Source organism: Eublepharis macularius, chromosome 3, assembly GCF_028583425.1.
Source record: "Eublepharis macularius isolate TG4126 chromosome 3, MPM_Emac_v1.0, whole genome shotgun sequence".
NCBI lineage: Eukaryota > Metazoa > Chordata > Lepidosauria > Squamata > Eublepharidae > Eublepharis > Eublepharis macularius.
In genome coordinates, this window is record NC_072792.1 from 181,813,724 (window position 1) to 181,831,912 (window position 18,189).

Genomic DNA, 18,189 nt, shown 5'->3' on the forward strand with positions numbered 1-18,189 from the left:
TATAATTATGATGGAACTTGCAGAGATGAAATGAAATGTATGATATATAACATGTATCCAAAGAATGTAAGACTTTTGATTAACTTTGTTATCAGAACAAGATGGAACTAAAACAAATAAAAAATATTTTTTTAAAAAAGGGATTTGTATTACCATCTACTGCATGTTTGTTTGTTTGTTTGTTTGTTTGTTTGTTTGTTTGTTTGTTTGTTCGTTCGTTCGTTCGTTCGTTCGTTCGTTGGTTGTTCGGCCTGTCATTCGGTCGTTCCTTCGTTCCTTCGTTTGTTCATTCGTTCATTCAGGTAGGTAGGTAGGTAGGTAGTTATTATGTCATTTATAGTTTGCCTTTCTCACTGATAGTACAGAGTCCAGTAGCACCTTTAAGACTAACCAACTTTATTGTAGCATAAGCTTTTGAGAGCCACAGCTCTCTTCATCAGATGCATCTGATGAAGAGAGCTGTGGGTCTCAAAAGCTTATGCTACAATAAAGTTGGTTAGTCTTAAAAGTGCTACTGGACTCTTTACTGTTTTGCTACTACAGACTAACACGGCAAACTCCTCTGGATCTGTCTCACTGAGACTCCAGGCGAATTACACAGTGTGAGATTAGTACAGTCAGTATCAAGGACATTTCCATAAACAATGTCATAGGGTAAATAAGCACAAGTTTACAAAGACTTAGCATTAGTAAGAATCCAATACAGAGTTGAAGAAATGCTGAAATAGAACATAAGCAATTCTTGGACTGACATTAGACAACATGATGCACAGGTAGTTCATAGCAGCATAAATTTAAAGCAACAGACAGCACCCGTGTTAGTAACAGATGGCGTTTCCTTCGGGCTATCAGCTTCCCTGTGATAAATGCTTACTCTCAGTTCTCGTATTCAAAGCAGTGCCTTAGCATTTATCAATATGGATACTGTGACATCACACCCGATTGCATTGTGGCTGCCTTAAGCAGAATAATGCTTCTCTTGGAGAAAAAGATGGGAAGGGGAATTTGCACTGAGCTGTGCTCTATGCCATATCTTTGTTTCTGTGACGATTGCCTGTAAGCGGAGTAAGCCTGAGGCAGCTGTTTTGTGTTGGTTCATGTAGCCAGAACAAGAAACAGGAGGCTTCTGCTCCGAATCGAGTCCAGTACATTATTATTTTTTAAGCAATGCACGCTCTGATACTGTGCAGAACAAGTACAAGAGATATCAGTTACTTAACCCACAAGGAGGGAACTTTCCAGTGTCAAGGGCCAGAAGTCGAAGGGCTGGAAGGCTGATCTTTTGAAGTCTTTTCTGTGCATTGCAACCCACCCAAGAGACTTGGGGGTGGGGGGTTACTACCATTTTTCTGTTACCGTACCAGACATTCATCAGTGGGATTGTCAGGGTTTTTTTCCCCCTCTGGCCCTGGTCCTGTGGCTTGAACAGCAGCCTGAGAGGCAGACATGGAGGAGAAGGAACTTTTCCAGGAATGAATGCCTGTGATGGGGAAAGCTGCATTTTTGTGCTGTGGAGCAGGACGGGCAAAAGACGGTGGCCTCTCTTCCTGGCTGGCTTTTTGATTGGCAGGAAGGACCTGGATCGTGTCAGCTTCCCCTGTCCTGGGAAATCTCAAAGTTCTGTATCCGGATCAGCTTGGCTGACTCCACCTTTAAATATGGCTGGGTGTAAATGTAGCCTCCGTGCCAATCCTCGAAGCTGGCAACTGGGAGCACTAAACAGGCTCTTCTTGTCCCTCCCATGGTCAAAACTCTGAGTCTCTCTGCACGAGACATCTTACATCAGTATGCTCAAGTGAAGGGAGATGCCATGTTAGTCTGGAAGCCTAGTTTAAAAAGACAGAGCTGGCAGAGATCACTCCTCAAAGGGTTTGTTAATTTCATCTTTGCCTCCCTGAAGGCTCTGTCAATTTCACCTCCCCTTCCTGGAGGCAAAGATGAAATTAACAAACCCTCTGAGGATCGATCTCTGTCAGCTCTGTCTTTTTAAATTATGCTTCCCAACTAACATTGCATCTACCTTCGAGTGTCCTTGTGTAAGATGTCTTGTGTAGAGAGACTCTTTGTTTCACTCCAAAATGAAAAACTGGGGTGGTGGGTTAATGTTTGAACAAAGAGAAAGGGAAAGCAAGGCACTGATGAATGCTGCAGTCTCCCTGTGGAATTGGACAGCTCATAATACTTGCTTTTGATAAGAAGGTGAGCTTGTAGTAAGCCCAAATGAGGAAGACTGGGATAGAAAGACATTGATGACACGTCTTCAAAAAAAGGGAGGCTACTTCCAAAAGATAAAAGAAGGTGTTTATAGCAGTTCCATAGATACAAAAAGTCATTCGAGCAGCTGCAGCTGCAAGCAAGAAAAAATGTCCAGGCAGGGCGTGGAACGTAAATCAGCTTAAGACTGAGCGCCAGCACCTGCCTACGGCAAGCCGAAAAGGACAATAAACTACAGATAGATAGACAAGAATGTCCCCCTGGGAAAGAAGACCATTCTGTTATTTGGTGTCAGGTGCCCTATGGACTACATTTCCCAACATACCCAGCACATGTCTCTTGTGCTGTTGAAAGAACCACCATGCTGCTGGAGAAAGGGTGGGGGAGGAGAAAGAGGGACTGGGTTTTTTCCTCCAGCCCCAGGCTTCAATAAGACTTCAGTGGAAGCTGGAAGAGGTGGGAGAACATTATTCCAAGAGGCCCATCAGCCTCCACAACGGAGAGCATGCATATACCCATGCATATGCATACTCTAGAACGCAGTGAATATGCAACAGCAAAATCCGAAGAAGTGTTTTAGGCAAGTCCAGCTGCCTAGGGCCAGTATGATCTTTTTTTCTTTTGAAGAAGATGGAGGAAGGAAAAGACCTTTTGCAAACTCCCCTCTGTTTTAAAAGCAGGTGGCCCTGTGGCATAAGGGCCTCTGCCCATCCCGCTTGGAGCACAGAATTTAACAGCATCTGGCTAAAGCACACCAAAGGCCACCCTATATGAGAACCTTAGGATTGGAATCTTTTTCTTCCTCCAAGCAAGCATATAACACACACATACACACAACGCACTGAATCATGTCTCAGGCAATTCAAGGCCACAGCATGGTCATGTTGCACTCGAGGAGGTGGGCACAGGACTCGGTCCCATTGCACCTCCTGACCCAAGCTTGCCCCCCTTCCTTGATCCAACAAGATGGGGTGCCTTCTGTCTGGCCCAGTGCAGATTGCTACGGGCCTCTGCCCAGGAGTATCATGGCTGTGCCCTCGCATCATGAGTCCTGGGGCTCAACACCATTCCTCAGTCACAGGTCAGGGCCAAGCTACAAGTGACGCCTGACACAGGTTGGACACTTGTCAGCTCCCCTCAAGTTTTGATGGGAAATGTAGGCGTCCTGGTCTTGCAGCTTGGCTCTCCGACGGCTGTCCAACGGACTTTTCAACTGTCACTTGTCCAACATTCCACCAAGCTGCCTACATTTCCCGCCAAAACTTGAGGGAAGCTGACAAGTGTCCAACCTGTGTCAGGCATCACTTGTAGTTTGGCCCTCAGTTATTGCAGTCCTCTCCCAACAAGGCATCGTCTGCCACACAACAGGAACGAAAGCTCTTTCAGCATATACACTCCAGAGTATGGTTGTATGTTATTTTTAATATCAGAAACTTGGTAAATGTTAAGATTGGCTGGCGATTCTTAAGATTTTAGGAGGCAAGCATAGTGGGAAATGCTAGACGTCAGAATGGTGTAGTGGTGAGAAGAACTGCAGACCAAGATCTGAGTTCAAATTCCTACTCAGCCACAAAGCTTGCTGGGGGGATTTCGGCTGCTCTCTCTCTCTCTCTCTCTCTCTCTCTCTCTCTCTCTCTCTCTCTCTCTCAGCCTGACCTACCTCATAGGGTTGTTGTGAGAATAAAATGGCGGCAGGGAGAACAGTCTTGGCACTCTTGCAGGGCTAAAATGTATAGATAAGTAGAAGTGCTCGAGTCATGAAACTTGCCTTTGAAAGGATGGTTGATATCTCAGTCTAAAAAAATACCTCTTTATCCAGCACATAAATAACTGAGGGGACTCCATACTTCGTAATACTGCAGTGCTCACTGGCTGGGGTGATTTTCGGAAAAGATCAATGGATGGAGGGTAGGTCAATTAATCGCAATGTTAATGGACCTTCCGTATTCAGAGGGAGTATACCTCTAAATACGACATACCAGGGACTGATATCTGGGGAAGTCTGTTGTCTCCCTGCCTGGCTTTGTGGACTTCCCAAAGGCTATTGTTTGGCCATTATTAGACTAGGATACTGACGCAGTTTTACCTTTGATCGGATCCATCTGGGCTTTTCTGCTCCTGCCTTACTTACTAAGAATGCTGGGTTTTGGAGATTTACCAGTAAATGTCAGAATGTTCTATCATTTCCCTCTGGGCCTCTTAAGAGTTACCAGTAAATACCAACATTCACCAAATTTCTGACATATACTGTAATACAGACCATGCCTTAAGTCGGTTTTATGAACCCAACCGCTTCAGTGGTTGGGAAATCAGCTACAGAGGCGAAGACGTTTCCGGCCAGGAATGTTTGTTTAGCAAGAGACGAATCCCAGAACAACAGGACGAAAGCCGAAGAGGGGACTACGCAGAGCTCTTGAGAAAAGACAGAGGTGGTTCTGGCGGCGGCTTGATGTACAGTAGCAAACATTCAGGGACTTCCTAAAATGTTAGCAAAGTAAGGGGGGAACCAGCTGGGCTGAAGGGCTTGCAAAAGACCCCACAGGCCTTCCTTTCAGCCTTGGCTGTGACAAATCACAGAGCGAGCAGCCCGCCCACGGCAGTCCCTGGCGTTGCCTCGGTGCATCCTGATTGATGTTCACGTGTACCATGGAGTTGGCATTAAATTATGTCGATTACCCAGGAGCTCTGCTGGTTGGCACTTGCTGCCGGCCAATTAACCAGCCAGTTTTATTTGCTTTTTTGTGATGAATGGCCTGAGAGCCGGTAATAGAAAAATCTCAGGCAGCTCCGTTGCCCAGCCAAGAGTCCCTTTTGCTTCCAGAGGCTTTCGAGTTTCTCAGAAACCAATTTCCCTGGCACCAGCAAGGGCAGGGGATGGCGTGTGGTCCGATCTTTGCGTCTGATGCAAGGAAGGCTCGATGGAGATGGATGTTCATGAAACCAACAGGCTTTTGGAGGCGTACATGCTTTGCATGCTAAAGGGCTCCTGGGGTCAATCTCTTAAGTTTAAGAATATGTCTGGAAGCAAGGTTGGGACAGACCTCAGGTGAGAGGAAGACAGTGGAAAAGAAATTGCAGCCTCGATTTGCCAGGGGGCCGTGCGGGAAGAGGGAGAATGCTTAATTCTTCAGCTGAGAATACATGCTTTGCGATTAGCACTTTGAAGAAGGGAAATGTGTGTTTTTAAAGGACACATCTTCTATAAACTTTCTATATCACATATCAGGGGTCTGCCCCACTCACTCTACTCACCGATCCTGTAGCTAGCAGAGTTTGCAGTGTTTAATGGTAATTTGGGTACTGAACGAGCAGTTCTGCCTCCTGCCAAAAGAGTTACAGCAATAAAGCAACAGCAAGAGCAATTGTCCTTTTTTTTGGCAAACTGTAGGCAAAATTAGATTTTTAAGAAATGTAAGAAAAGCGGAAGACCTAAAACGAGATGGCTTGACTCAATAAAAGAAGCCACGGCCTCCAGTTTGCAGGATCTGAGCAAGTCTGTTAATGATAGGACGTTTTGGAGGTCTTTCATTGATAGAGTCGTCATAGGTCAGAGGTGACTTGATGGCACATAACACACACGTACCCCACCTTTCTCCCCAGTGGAGAACCAAAACGGCGTACATCATTCTCCTATCCTCCATTTTATCTTCACAACAACCCCGTGAGGTAGGTTTGCCTGAGTGTTTGTGGCTGGCGCAAGGTCGCCCAGCAAGCTTCCATGACAGAGTGGGGATTTGAACCAGGGTTTCCCAGATCCTAGTCAGACACTGTAACCATTGTAACCATACTGGTTGTGATAGGTCAGATAAGTTGTTAAACCTCCCTTTGTTTTGTAAAGGGTGGGATATTTTCCACTCTCCCTGTCTGTCTTTGTTGCCTTAACTTTCCTTACTTCATGTGAATAAACCTTTGTTTTTATTGCCATAATAGTGTGGCAATGGGTATCGGACAATAACCTAGGCCAGGCCAGGATATTCTGATTTCCTTCATATTTTGGTACTGTGATTTCCGTGATCATTCTGAATTTTCAAATGCGTGACTTTTTTCCTGATGAGTTACACTTGCCACAAACAGAGAATTTCAGCTTCCATTGCAAATGGCATGGGGTGGGGGGTTAGAGATAACACAGACCAGGACGGTCCAATTCCAGGTATTCTCGGCACTGCAGCTCCGGTGATCTTCCTGAACCGAGTGGCCAATTTTGACACTCTTAGCTTTATTTTCTCACGAGTTATATCTGCTACATTCAGACAGACAGACGGACAAGCACACAGTTCATTACAGAAGGTATCCCACAATGCACTCTACAGATTTTCAGGATTTGAGTCTGGTGGCACCTTAGAGACCAACAAGATTTGTTTGTTTGTTTGTTTGTTTGTTTGTTTGTTTGTTTGTTTGTTTGTTTAATGTCATTTATAGTCCATCTTTTTCACTGAGACTCAAGGCAAATTACACAGCGTGAGATTAGTACAGTCACTATCAAGGACATTTTCATAAACAGTGCCGTAGGGTAAATAAATACAAGTTGACAAAGACACGGCATTAGCAAGGATCCAATACAGAGTAGAAGAAATGCTGAAACAGAACATGAGAAATTCTAGGACTGACATTAGACCACATGAAGCACAAGGAGCTCATAGGAGCACATAGTTAAAGTAACAGATAGTACGTAAGGCAACATAGTGGTGAAGTCTATGGCCGTTAACTCATTAGCGAAGCATCTGAGAGCCCCTCCCTACAATACAAAAGCCGTTCAAGATGGGTAGCCGTGTTAGTCTGTCTGTAGCAGTAAAAAAGAGCAAAAGTCCAGTAACACCTATAAGATGAACAAAATTTGTGGTAGGGTGTGAGCTTTCGTGAGTCAGAGCTCACTTCTTCAGACAGAAAAGAGCAAGAGTCCAGCAGCACCTATAAGACTGACAACATTTGTGGTAAGTCTCATATACAATAAATACAATATGCATCAGAACCTTCAACACAATAAATACAATTTACATATACATCCAATCATTATTCCATTCTGAGAAGGAAGGATGATAAGGAGCAATGCATATTCAACACTTTTAAAGTAGACAGTTACAAAAAAATCTTTTCAGTGCCGGTTCAAGAGTCTTGTAAATAAATCATCGTTAATTCTTCATTTTTTAAGTAATTGCAGCCTCTCGATGCAGTCAGACGAGGCTATGAGTGGCGTGGATGGTTGGCCACGTGGCTCCTGCATCCAGGCCAGCTGTCCTCTCTGCGCGCTTCTCAAGGACAATTGCATCTATACATTGCAGTCTCCCAGTCTGGAAGTTACCCTCCTCCTTCCCCTTCCTTCCCAATCTCTACTGGGATCTTGAATATTTGGGGAAGGGGTTTCTAAGCATCCTGTCCAGAGGAGTTAGCCGTGTTAGTCTGTAGTCGCAAAATCGAAAAGAGTCCGGTAGCACCTTTAAGTCTAACCAACTTTATTGTAGCATAAGCTTTCGAGAATCACAGTTCTCTTCGTCAGATGCATCTGACGAAGAGGGCTGTGATTCTCGAAAGCTTATGCTACAATAAAGTTGGTTAGTCTTAAAGGTGCTACTGGACTCTTTTTCATTATGAATCAGTTGCTTCCACCAGTGCGGTGTAGTGGTTAAGAGCAGCAGGACTCTAATCTGGAAAACAGCCTCCGTCAAAGAGGAACTTTAAAAAAACACCCAAGTCCCAGAGTTCCCGTCATTCAGTTTCCAGTGCGCCGTCTCTGAGAGACTGATTTTTGACAGGTTAAGAAACTTCCAAAGCAGTTTTGTTGCAGCGCTTGCCCACATGAAATGAGACCCCTGGAACTGATTCTTTCTCTCTCTCTCTCTCTCTCACACACACACACACACACACGCACAAACAAACAAACAAAACAAAAACCCCACACCAGAATGCTGTTGAGATGAGGATATCATTCGAGGGTGCAAAATATCTCCGGCCGAAAGAACAAACTGTAACTTCTCTTCTCTGTTATAGATCCAGAGGAGTTAGCCGTGTTAGTCTGTAGTAGCAAAATCGAAAAGAGTCCAGTAGCACCTTTAAGACTAACCAACTTTACTGTAGCGTAAGCCTTCTAGAATCACAGTTCTCTTCGTCAGATGCGTGGAGGGCAAGAAGAAACTGGTCAGATATATAGGTGGAGAGGGGAGGGGGGAGCAGATACAATCAGTAGCTTCTGATAATGGGATCAGTTGGCAGGACTTAAAGGTCACCGTAGTTCAACAGAAGCCTTTCAAAAACAGAATCCAACGGGAAGCTGCTGAATTGGAATTCATATGCAAATTTGATTCAGTCAGGCTTGGATTGAATAGAGACTATAAATGGTTATCTCATTATCAGAAGTAACTGATTGCATCTACTCCCCCCTCCATTCACCACCTATATATATCTGGCCAGCAATGTTCCCTCTAAGCTTTGCAGTGTTATGAGCTAAAAATCTACTTTGTGAGCCGAAACAACAACTTTCATTAGTTTTGAGTGCACCTCCTTTAAAAAAAAAAATTACAATCAAATTGTTTTGATTACAATCAAAACAATTTAACAATAAAAGCCATTAGGTGAAAGGGCTACAAAAATCAGAGTATACTTCTGTATAAAAATGGCTATGTCCATGCTGATTACAAAGGGGTAGTTGTATTAGTCTGTTGCTACAAAATAAAGCAGACACACAATGGCACCTTAAAGACTAGCATGCTTATTTCAAGATGAGCTTTTGTGAGTCAGTGCTTACTTCTTCAGCCTCCTTCTGCGCCAAGGCCAAGTTAAATGACGCCTTCACCATGGTGGCGGCTGAGGCACTACCTCCTCTCCTCCGCTCTCTGGGGCTGAGGGGATCCTAGCGATTTCAGGCTGCATGGGTCAGGCCAGACCCGATCACTCAGCTCTGCTCTGTTCCCCAGCTAGAGAGCCAGCAGTGGCTGGAGGCGCTCTCTGGCACCGCCCTGGGGGCCAAACCAGCCACAGCCAGGAAGGGAGGAGAGAAGTGGGATGAGGCTCCGTCCCTGCTCCATCCCTATAGGACCCACCTGCAGATGCTGGCTGACTGGGAGGGTGGGGCCACCTGAGGGTTAGTATCTGTGAGCTACATCTGAGAAGCTGTGAGCAGAGGAGTCAGAATCTGTGAGCGATTGCTCACATGCTCACATTAGCGGGAACACTGCTGGCCAGTTTCTTCTTACCTTCCATGCATCTGACGAAGAGAGCTGTGGTTCTCGAAAGCTTATGCTACACTAAAGTTGGTTAGTTTTAAAGGTGCTACTGGACTCTTTTCGATTAAGCATCCTGTGTGCACCATAAGTAGTCTAGTGGGCGATGGCGACCGATGCCTTCGTCCTCACATGTGCGCTTTGGCTCCCCGTTCTATGCATCTGGCCCTGCTTGGGGGAATAGCGGGAAGATTTCATAAAAGGAAGAGAGCCTTTGCCTTAGAAACGTTCCTGGCTTTCCAGTTCTATGCGTTCCAGTGGAAAGAATGTCTGATTTAAGTATCTGTTCGCACAGCCGTATTCATCACTCTGACTCTAACATGACTTGCGTCCAACATGACTCCACATGTTGGCACGCCGAAATGCTTTTTATTCACCTGGTGTGGGCTCACAGAAAAGAATGTTCCTGTTTTTATTTTGCATTATTTTTTCCCTCTTTTATACTCCATGTTTCTCCCCATGTTTCCCCTCCCCTACTTTTTATCCTCATAACAACCCTATCAGGTAGGTTAGGTTGAGAAAGAGTATTTATTTTATTTATTTATTTGCTTCAACTTATATTCCGTCCTCCCCACACCAGCTGGCTCAGGGCGGATTATATTGCATAAACGTCACAATAAAACACTACGTTTGAAAGATTTAAAACCACAACAATTGATCCAAGGTGTCCCAGCAAGTTTCCGTGGCAGAGAAGGGGTTCGAATCAAGTGACCCTGACCCTAGTCTGACACTCTCACCACTATACAACACTGCTTTATCAAGATGGGTAGCTGTGTTAGCCTGTCTGTAGCAGTAGAAAAGAGCAAGAGTCCAGTAGCACCTCTAAGACTGACAAGATTTGTGGTTGGGTATGAGAAATCAGAAGAAGATTGAGACTTGGAAGAGCACCTGTGACGGAGCTTAAAAAGATCCTTAAATATAAAGATGTCTCTCTGGGAACTAAGATCAAGATAATCCAAACGATGGTATTCCCTATTACTATGTATGGATGTGAAAGTTGGACAGTGAAGAAAGCTGACAGGCAGAAAATTGGTTCATTTGAAATGTGGTGCTGGGGGAGAGTTTTGCGGATACCACGGACAGCCAAAAAGACGGCCAAAAAGTGGGTGCTAGATCAAATCAAGTCTGAATCCTCCCTAGAAGCTAAAATGACCAAACTGAGGCTATCTTACTTTGGTCACATCTTGAGAAGACAAGATTCTCTGGAAAAGTCAATAATGCTAGGAAAAGTAGAAGGCAGTAGGAAAAGAGGAAGACCTAAAACGAGAAGGCTTGACTCAATAAAAGAAGCCACATCCTCCAGTTTGCAGGATCTGAGCAAGTCTGTTAATGATAGGACGTTTTGGAGGTCTCGTAGGTGCTGCTGAACTCTTGCTCTTTTCTGCACTGCTTTATATCCCAGTGTGCTTGCCTAAAAGAAACAACTCCAGTTCAGCTTTCTCCTTGACATTCTAGATTTCTACATGCAGGGATTTTTAAATTATTTGATCATGCGAGCCCCCATCTAGACACAGGCTTGTCAGCACCATGAGCATCAGGGCTCAGACACGGGGCTTTTGAAAGGAAAGCAGATCCCACACATGCGGTTGTGACTCACCCCTTGGCTTGGAAACCAGCAGGCAGGGCTACGCCTTGACGGAACATCTTTTTGAACTGCAGCCAGTGTTCCTTCAGCGCTTGGGAAGTAATAAATAATAAGTCACTGAGCGGTGACACATCGAGTGGTTGGTGTGTGAATCAGCCAGCAGGCCTAGCGAAAAGCTATCTAGTAAGGTTAGACAACTGAGAAGGGTGGCAAAGAGAAATGGCACCCCTCGGTCTTCGCTCGAGTAGTTGTCCTTGTCCACTTTAAGCTTGGAGTTCTCCCCCTCCTCTTCTTGAGACAACAAGGAGTTCTGCAACTAGGCAGGGGGCGAGGTTGCTACACTCCACCTGGATGCAGAGGAAAGAGTCGCCAATTCCCTTCCTTTTGCAGAATCATGGAATTGTAGAGCTGGGATCCTAGCGGTCATCTAGTCCAATCCCCTACACAATGCAGGAAATTCACCTGCTCTAAAACCTCCAGGATCCCTGGCCAATCTGGTCTGGAGGAAAATTCCTTCCTGAGCCCAAAGTGGCAATCAGCATTACCCTGGGCACATAAAGAAGGGATCACAAGAGCTGAATGAAGGCTTATCCCTTCCTGCCTCCTCTTTCATGATCTCCCTAAGTTCACACTGAGTCACAGAATCCGCATTGCTGACCGATGGCCATCTTTGTCACTGCATCTCTGTGAGAGTCACTGTGCGCATATTTGCATGTATTTACTTATATCTCGCTTATCTCCCCAGCTGGGACTCAAAGCAGCTTAGAACATCATTTTCCCCTCCTGCATTATCTCACAGCAACAACCCTGTGAGGTAGGCCAGGCTGAGTGTTTGTTTCGGGCCCAAGATCACCCAGTGAACTTCTACATCAGAAGTAGGGATTCGAACCCAGGATCCTAGTCCAACACTCGGTCCACTATGCCTCTATGTTGTAGGGGCTGAAGTGTTCACCTATAACAGAGGAGTTAGCCGTGTTAGTCTGTAGCAGCAAAATAGTAAAAAGCCCAGTAGCACCTTTAAGACTAACCAACGGACGAAGAGAGCTGTGATTCTCGAAAGCTTATGCTACAGTAAAGTTGGTTAGTCTTAAAGGTGCTACTGGACTCTTTACTATTTTGCACCTATAGCAGGAAACCAGGGTTCAAATTCTGGTTTACCCCTGAGTTCACTGGGTGACCTTTGGCCTCTCATTTTCTCTCACCCTCAAGAGAGGCTAAAAAGGGGACAAAAAGCTATCTATCCTGCCTGACTTGTGTGGAGGGGATGAGGATAAAATTTTGATTCCCAGCTCTAGTTTGGAAGGGCAAAGGTTTTCTGGTTTAGCAGGAATGGCAAACTGATTTGGAAGGAATCATTGAATTTGGGATGGAGGAGGGTGCCCAGGGCAGTACTAAACAGAATTCTATCCTTCTAAGCCAGTTAATTTCAAAGGATCTAAAAGGGTGTAACTGTACTTAAGATTGCACCGGTAGGCTTTTTCACATGAGTTGGAACCTGCTCACTGAATTAAAACCCTGCATTTTTGTGTAAAATGAGAAACCAGATATCTGTGACTTTTGAGGTCGAAGCAAAATAAATATGGCAAGTTCTGCTTATTGTATTTCTTCTTGTGCAATCTGAGAACGTTTAAACAGTTGAGCAATGAGTACAGAAGTTCATTTCTTGCCTTATGGAGAAATGCTGCCCTATCCAAAAGCAAACGCTATGCCGTACCTTTTATGACAACCAACCAAAAGAACACCAAACAATGTGCAAGCTTTTGAGTCTGGCAGAACTCTTCATCAGGTTGGGGTACTCACAACCTGGCACTCCCTTTTGTCTTATTTTGATTAGTTCCCCATGTTCAGACGGCATCCAAGTTAGACTGCTGCAGCGCACTGTACATGGGTCTGCCTTTGGAGACGGTTTGGAAACTTCCATCGGCTCCAAAAGTGGCCACGAGATTATTAGCTAGCGAAAATTACAGGGAAGAAATCTCTCTGCAGCTTCGAAAGAACTATACTAGCTGTTGATTTGCTTCTGGGCTTAATGCATCATTTATCTATAAAGCCTTAAATGGGTTGAGACCCAGATACTTATAGGACTAAAAAGTTAAAGGTGCAAGCACTGAGTCATTGCTGACCCATGGGGGGCGTCACATCATGATGTTTTCTTGGCAGACTTTTTATGGGGTTTTTTGCCATTGCCTTCCCCAGTCATCTACACTTCACCCCCAGGAAACTGGGTCCTCATTTTACCGACCTCAGAAGGATGGAAGGCTGAGTCAACCTTGAGCCGGCTACCTGAACCCGGCTTCTGCCGGGATCGAACTCAGGTCGTGAGCAGAGCTTGGGCTGCAGTGCTGCCACTTACCACTCTGTGCCACAGGGCCACTGCCTGCTCCCAATCGATCCTGCTCCTCTATTAGAGTCATTCACCAAGTCCCCGCTTTGTGTGAGCTCACCATCCAAAGTAGTGTGGGTGGCTGTTGGACGCAGGGGTCTTTTTTAGAGTGATACCTCAATTTCGGATCTCCCTTCCCATAGCTGTGTACCAGGAACCAAGCTAAGAGTTGAACTGAAATGGGAGTTGTGCACAGCACTCGCTAGAGTACTACGTTACCCAGGGCTTTTTTTCTGGGAAAAGGTGGTGGAACTCAGTGGGTTGCCAGCACAGGGGGCAACTCCTTGCAGCAGGTGGTGCCCCTGATACCACATGTGCATGTGCAAAGTGTACACACACTCCCAGGACCGCACAATGACATCACTTTGGGTCAGCTGGAACAAGGGGGGAGTTTTTTAAAGTTTAGATTGCCCTCCACGCAGATGGTCACATGGCCGGTGGCCCCACCCCCTGATCTCCAGACAGAGGGGGGTTTAGATTGCCCTCCACGCCGCTGCGCGGAGGGCAATCTCAACTCCCCTCTGTCTGGAGATCAGGGGGCGGGGCCACCAGCCATGTGACCATTTTCAAGAGGTGCCGGAACCCCGTTCCTCCGCGTTCCATCTGAAAAAAAGCCCTGACATTACCCATCAAAATCTGTCCCCGTGGGCAAGATCCTACAATATATAACTTGGAAGATAATCCCACTTGGTAAATGTCCTTTTGCAATTTCCACTTGTGTTCCTTTGTTTTCCGGTTAATTAATTATTTCCTCTTCTCTCCCTGCTTATTCATCAGAGGTTAATTATCAGTCTTTACTCCCTTGGGAAGAACGGATGGTAATTCTCTTTTTCTGTTTAACAGACTCAAATCTCTGCTCTGTTTTTTTTCCCATCATAATGTTGCATTTATAAAATAACACCCCCTGCACACACGCACACATCGAGGACAGAACAGCTGATAATTTACAATTGATTCATGAATGTGGAGAGAACCAGGCAGCCCATTGGAGAACAGGAAGTAATTAATCCTCCTGGAATGAGAGGAAAGGTTGGAAATTTACAGTATAATCCTAAACAGAGTTCCACCCTTCTAAATCCATTGAAATGGATGGGCTTAGAAGGGCAGAACTCTGTTTAGGATTACATTGTTCAAAGGATAATTGCTCAGGTGCCATCAGGTTATTGTTGTTGCAATCCACACAAATGAAGTCAGAAAAAGATGGAAAAACAACTCAGAAAATATTGCAGCATACATAAGGTTGTCAATATTGGGTTTCCCTTTGGAAAAGCATCCTCCAATTTTGTTTTATGTAGCTTGTGGAATGACAGAAGCGTGAGATTCTTCTCAGGCCATTCGACAAGGTGGGGGCTACAGTGGAGAATGCACATTTACAGGCAGTTGTAGATCTTGCCCGTTGGCAGGGTGGCACCTGCAGTAGGCCTTGTTTAGAAGAGTGAAGCTGTGGTGGCAAAGCACAGGGAGAGAGGCAGTCCTGCAGATACGAGGGGCCAAGGCCGTAAAGGGGTTGCCAATAGAGGTGGGCACAAATCGTAATACGAATTAAAAAATGCACAGACCAGGTCGGTTCATGGTTTGTGAAAACGTGGTTCGTGGGGTCATGTTTTCCATGAACTCCATGAATTTTTGCCCCAGTTCGTGAGAGTCACGAACTGCAAACCATGAACCGATTTGTGAACCAGGGAAAGTTCATAGAAGTTCATGGTTTGTGGAACGTGACGAACCACGAATCACGTGGTTCGGTTTTTTTCCGATTCATGCCCATGTCTAGCTGCCAGTACCTTGAGATGAACCCAGTAACTGACGGACAACCAATTTCGTGACTGCAGAATGGGCGTAATATACATAGCTCCCGAAAACAACTGAGCTGAGACATTTTATTTATTTGTTTGTTTAATTTTATTTTGTTCCATCCAGAGGTTCAAGGTTGTATTTGAAAATAAACATGGTATCTTATTCTTATATATGACAACGGCGGCAAGGCTGCTATGTGCTCAAAAGTGGAAGAGCCCGATATTTCCTTCAATAGAGGAGTGGATTAGGAAGATGACGGAGTTAGATGAGATGGCTAAAGTTTTGACTTTGACCAGACAGAAGACGCTGTCCACATTTATAGCAAATTGGAAACCCCTTATTAACTTTGTGCGTGAAACTGGAAAAAATTGAATTGGCTTTGAACTATAAGAGGGAGGGGAGAAGCTTATGCTGATAACAAGAGTACAAGTGGGAATTCTGTAACTGTGCCAATATCTGCCGTAGAAAAAAATCAAAAGTGTCTCCTATATATTTTTTCCTTTTTTTCTCTCTTTTGTATCCTTTTAGCTTTTCTTTTTTCTTTTCATTCTTTTTTAATCTGTATGTGGTTTTAAATTCTTTAATAAAAATTTAAAAAGTGGGATAGCCAGTACCTTGAAGAGAACGCAGTAATCGACGGGCAACCAATGTTGTGATTGTAGAATGGGGGTAATATACATAGCTCTTGATAATAACCAAGCTGTGACATTTTTGCACCATCTGAGAGTGGAACTACAAGTGACAAAAGGCACAGGTTGGACACTTGTCAGCTTCCCTCAAGTTTTGATGGGAAATGTAGGCATCCTGGTCTTGCAGCTTGGCTCTCCGACTGCTGTCCAATGGACTTTTCAACTGTCACTTGTCCAACATTCCGCCAAGCTGCCTACATTTCCCATCAAAACTTGAGGGAAGCTGACAAGTGTCCAATCTGTGCCTTTTGTCACTTGTAGTTCTGCTCTGAAGTTTCAAGATTGTCTTTGAGGGTAGACCCGTGCATTATGGTCTCCATTTGGGGGGCTGTTCCTGACATACACCCCTGGTGCTCTAATTCCTGCTGATCTTTCTCCCAACAGGACCTTCTGAAGCACACGTCCGAGGAACATCCAGACCACCCTTTCTTGGTAGAAGCCCAAAGGAACATCAAACAAGTGGCCGAGAAGATCAACAAGGGGATGAAGAGCGCTGAGGAGGTGGAGAGAAATGCCCGTATCGTGCAGGAGATTGAATCCCACATAGAAGGAATGGAAGATGTAGGTCGCCTCCCTGCACGTTACCCACCCAAGAGTTTGGTTTGTGTAGCCTGACCTATTTGTGTGTGTATGTAAGCATGTGTCAATAGATATATGGCATGTACCTTTATGTGTTTCTTCATTTTTAACTAAGTACCTATTGTTGCATTAGGTGCAATTTTCACTGTTTTGGGGCTAGAGGAAAATGCTTTATGTGCAAAGTGAGGTAGAGGCTTCGGAAACAGGCTAGGCACAATTCGGTACTTTGGTGCATGTCTGCGTCCCTTTTTCTGTTGGTGCGTTTGGTCCACACGTCTCTGTGCATCCCAGCGTTGTGCATCTATGCAGTGCAGCACATTGCATTGCATTGCATTTCCTGCAGTGTATGTTTTGCTTGTTAGCATAGGTCATTTAATATATCTCCAGCGTGGAGGAAGAGGCAGAGGGGGGTATCCTTTACTGCAGTCCAAGGGCAGGGCTTCAGCTGCATGCCCGTAACCATGATATGGCCTGTTTATATCATGTCAGGAATAAAATAGGCAGGGCTTTTTTTCTGGGGAAAGAGGAGGTGGAACTCAGTGGGTTGCCCTCGGAGAAAACGGTCACATGGCTTGTGGCCCCGCCCCCTGATCTCCAGACAGAGGGGAGTTGAGATTGCCCTCCGCGCCGCTGAGCGGCGCGGAGGGCAATCTCAACTCCCCTCTGTCTGGAGATCAGGGGGCGGGGCCACAAGCCACGTGACCGTTTTCAAGAGGTTCCGGAACTCCATTCCACTGCGTTCCAGCTGAAAAAAAAGCCCTGAAAACAGGCATGTTTTTCATGACTCATGAGGTTAGGATGGGACCCCAGAGGGTTTACCAGGCCCAGAGAGAAAAAAATCGAACCAGGCCCATAGGAATAATGTGCTAACATTGGTTGTAGAAATTTAGAAGTGAATGTTACAATGCCAGTCAAGCCTTTAGTGGCATTTCTAGCCAGTCTCCTCTCCTTCTTCCCCAGCTTCAGGCCCCGCTGAGGAAGTTCTTGCGCCAAGAGATGGTGGTGGAAGTGGTGAGTATTAACTCATTCAATCTACAAATGCAGATCTCAGCCAATGAAACAGGGAGTTGAAAATATCCATAGTCATTGACTGCCATTTGTGTGTGTCAAGTGCCGGCAAGTCACAGCCGTCTTATGGTGAACTGTAGAGTTTTCAAGGCAGCAGACAAACAGAGGTTTGTGCCATTGTGTAGAATTGAGTAGCGTTGTGCCTCTGTGTAGCAACTCTGGATTTCCTTTGTGGTCTCCCATTCAAGGACTAACCAGTGCCAACGCTGCTTAGCTTCCGAGATCTGATGAGATCGTACTAGCCTGGGCTATCCAGGCTAGTATCCTGGTTAATCACAGCCAACTACCGTTTGGTTTCCAGCTAACCTGCTAGACTGTGAATAAAGGGCAAGGCACGGCACCATCCGTGCAGAGGTCCTTGTTCTCTTCTCTCAGCGCCAAATCGGATGAGCAAGAAATATAATGAGCAGTACTGCTGCCAGTCTATGTGCACAGCTATCCTCTTGTGGGGCCTTTCAGGCTGAAACCACCTATGGCCCAGAACAATTAATAAGGCTAATGAAAAGATGGGGGTCAGACCATGTGATTAAGAGCTCTCCCCTCCAGAAACAAGCTTTTATTTTTTAAAAACATTTATTTGAGATTTGGAGGGAAATGAATTTGAAATACCTCTAATACCTCATTTAGTACCTTCACCCAATGAAGCCATACGCTGCCCTGGGA

General features: G+C 45.3%; 1 protein-coding gene across 1 annotated transcript in view; it reads left to right on the forward strand.

Moving 5' to 3' along the window:
• Positions 1-18,189, forward strand: part of ARHGEF17 (Rho guanine nucleotide exchange factor 17) — a 242,875-nt gene that overhangs the window by 184,431 nt on the left and 40,255 nt on the right. Inside the window, exons 6-7 of the mRNA XM_054974489.1 lie at positions 16,264-16,440; positions 17,419-17,469. Of these exons, the coding sequence (XP_054830464.1) occupies positions 16,264-16,440; positions 17,419-17,469 (228 nt within the window). The remainder of the gene's footprint in view (positions 1-16,263; positions 16,441-17,418; positions 17,470-18,189) is intronic.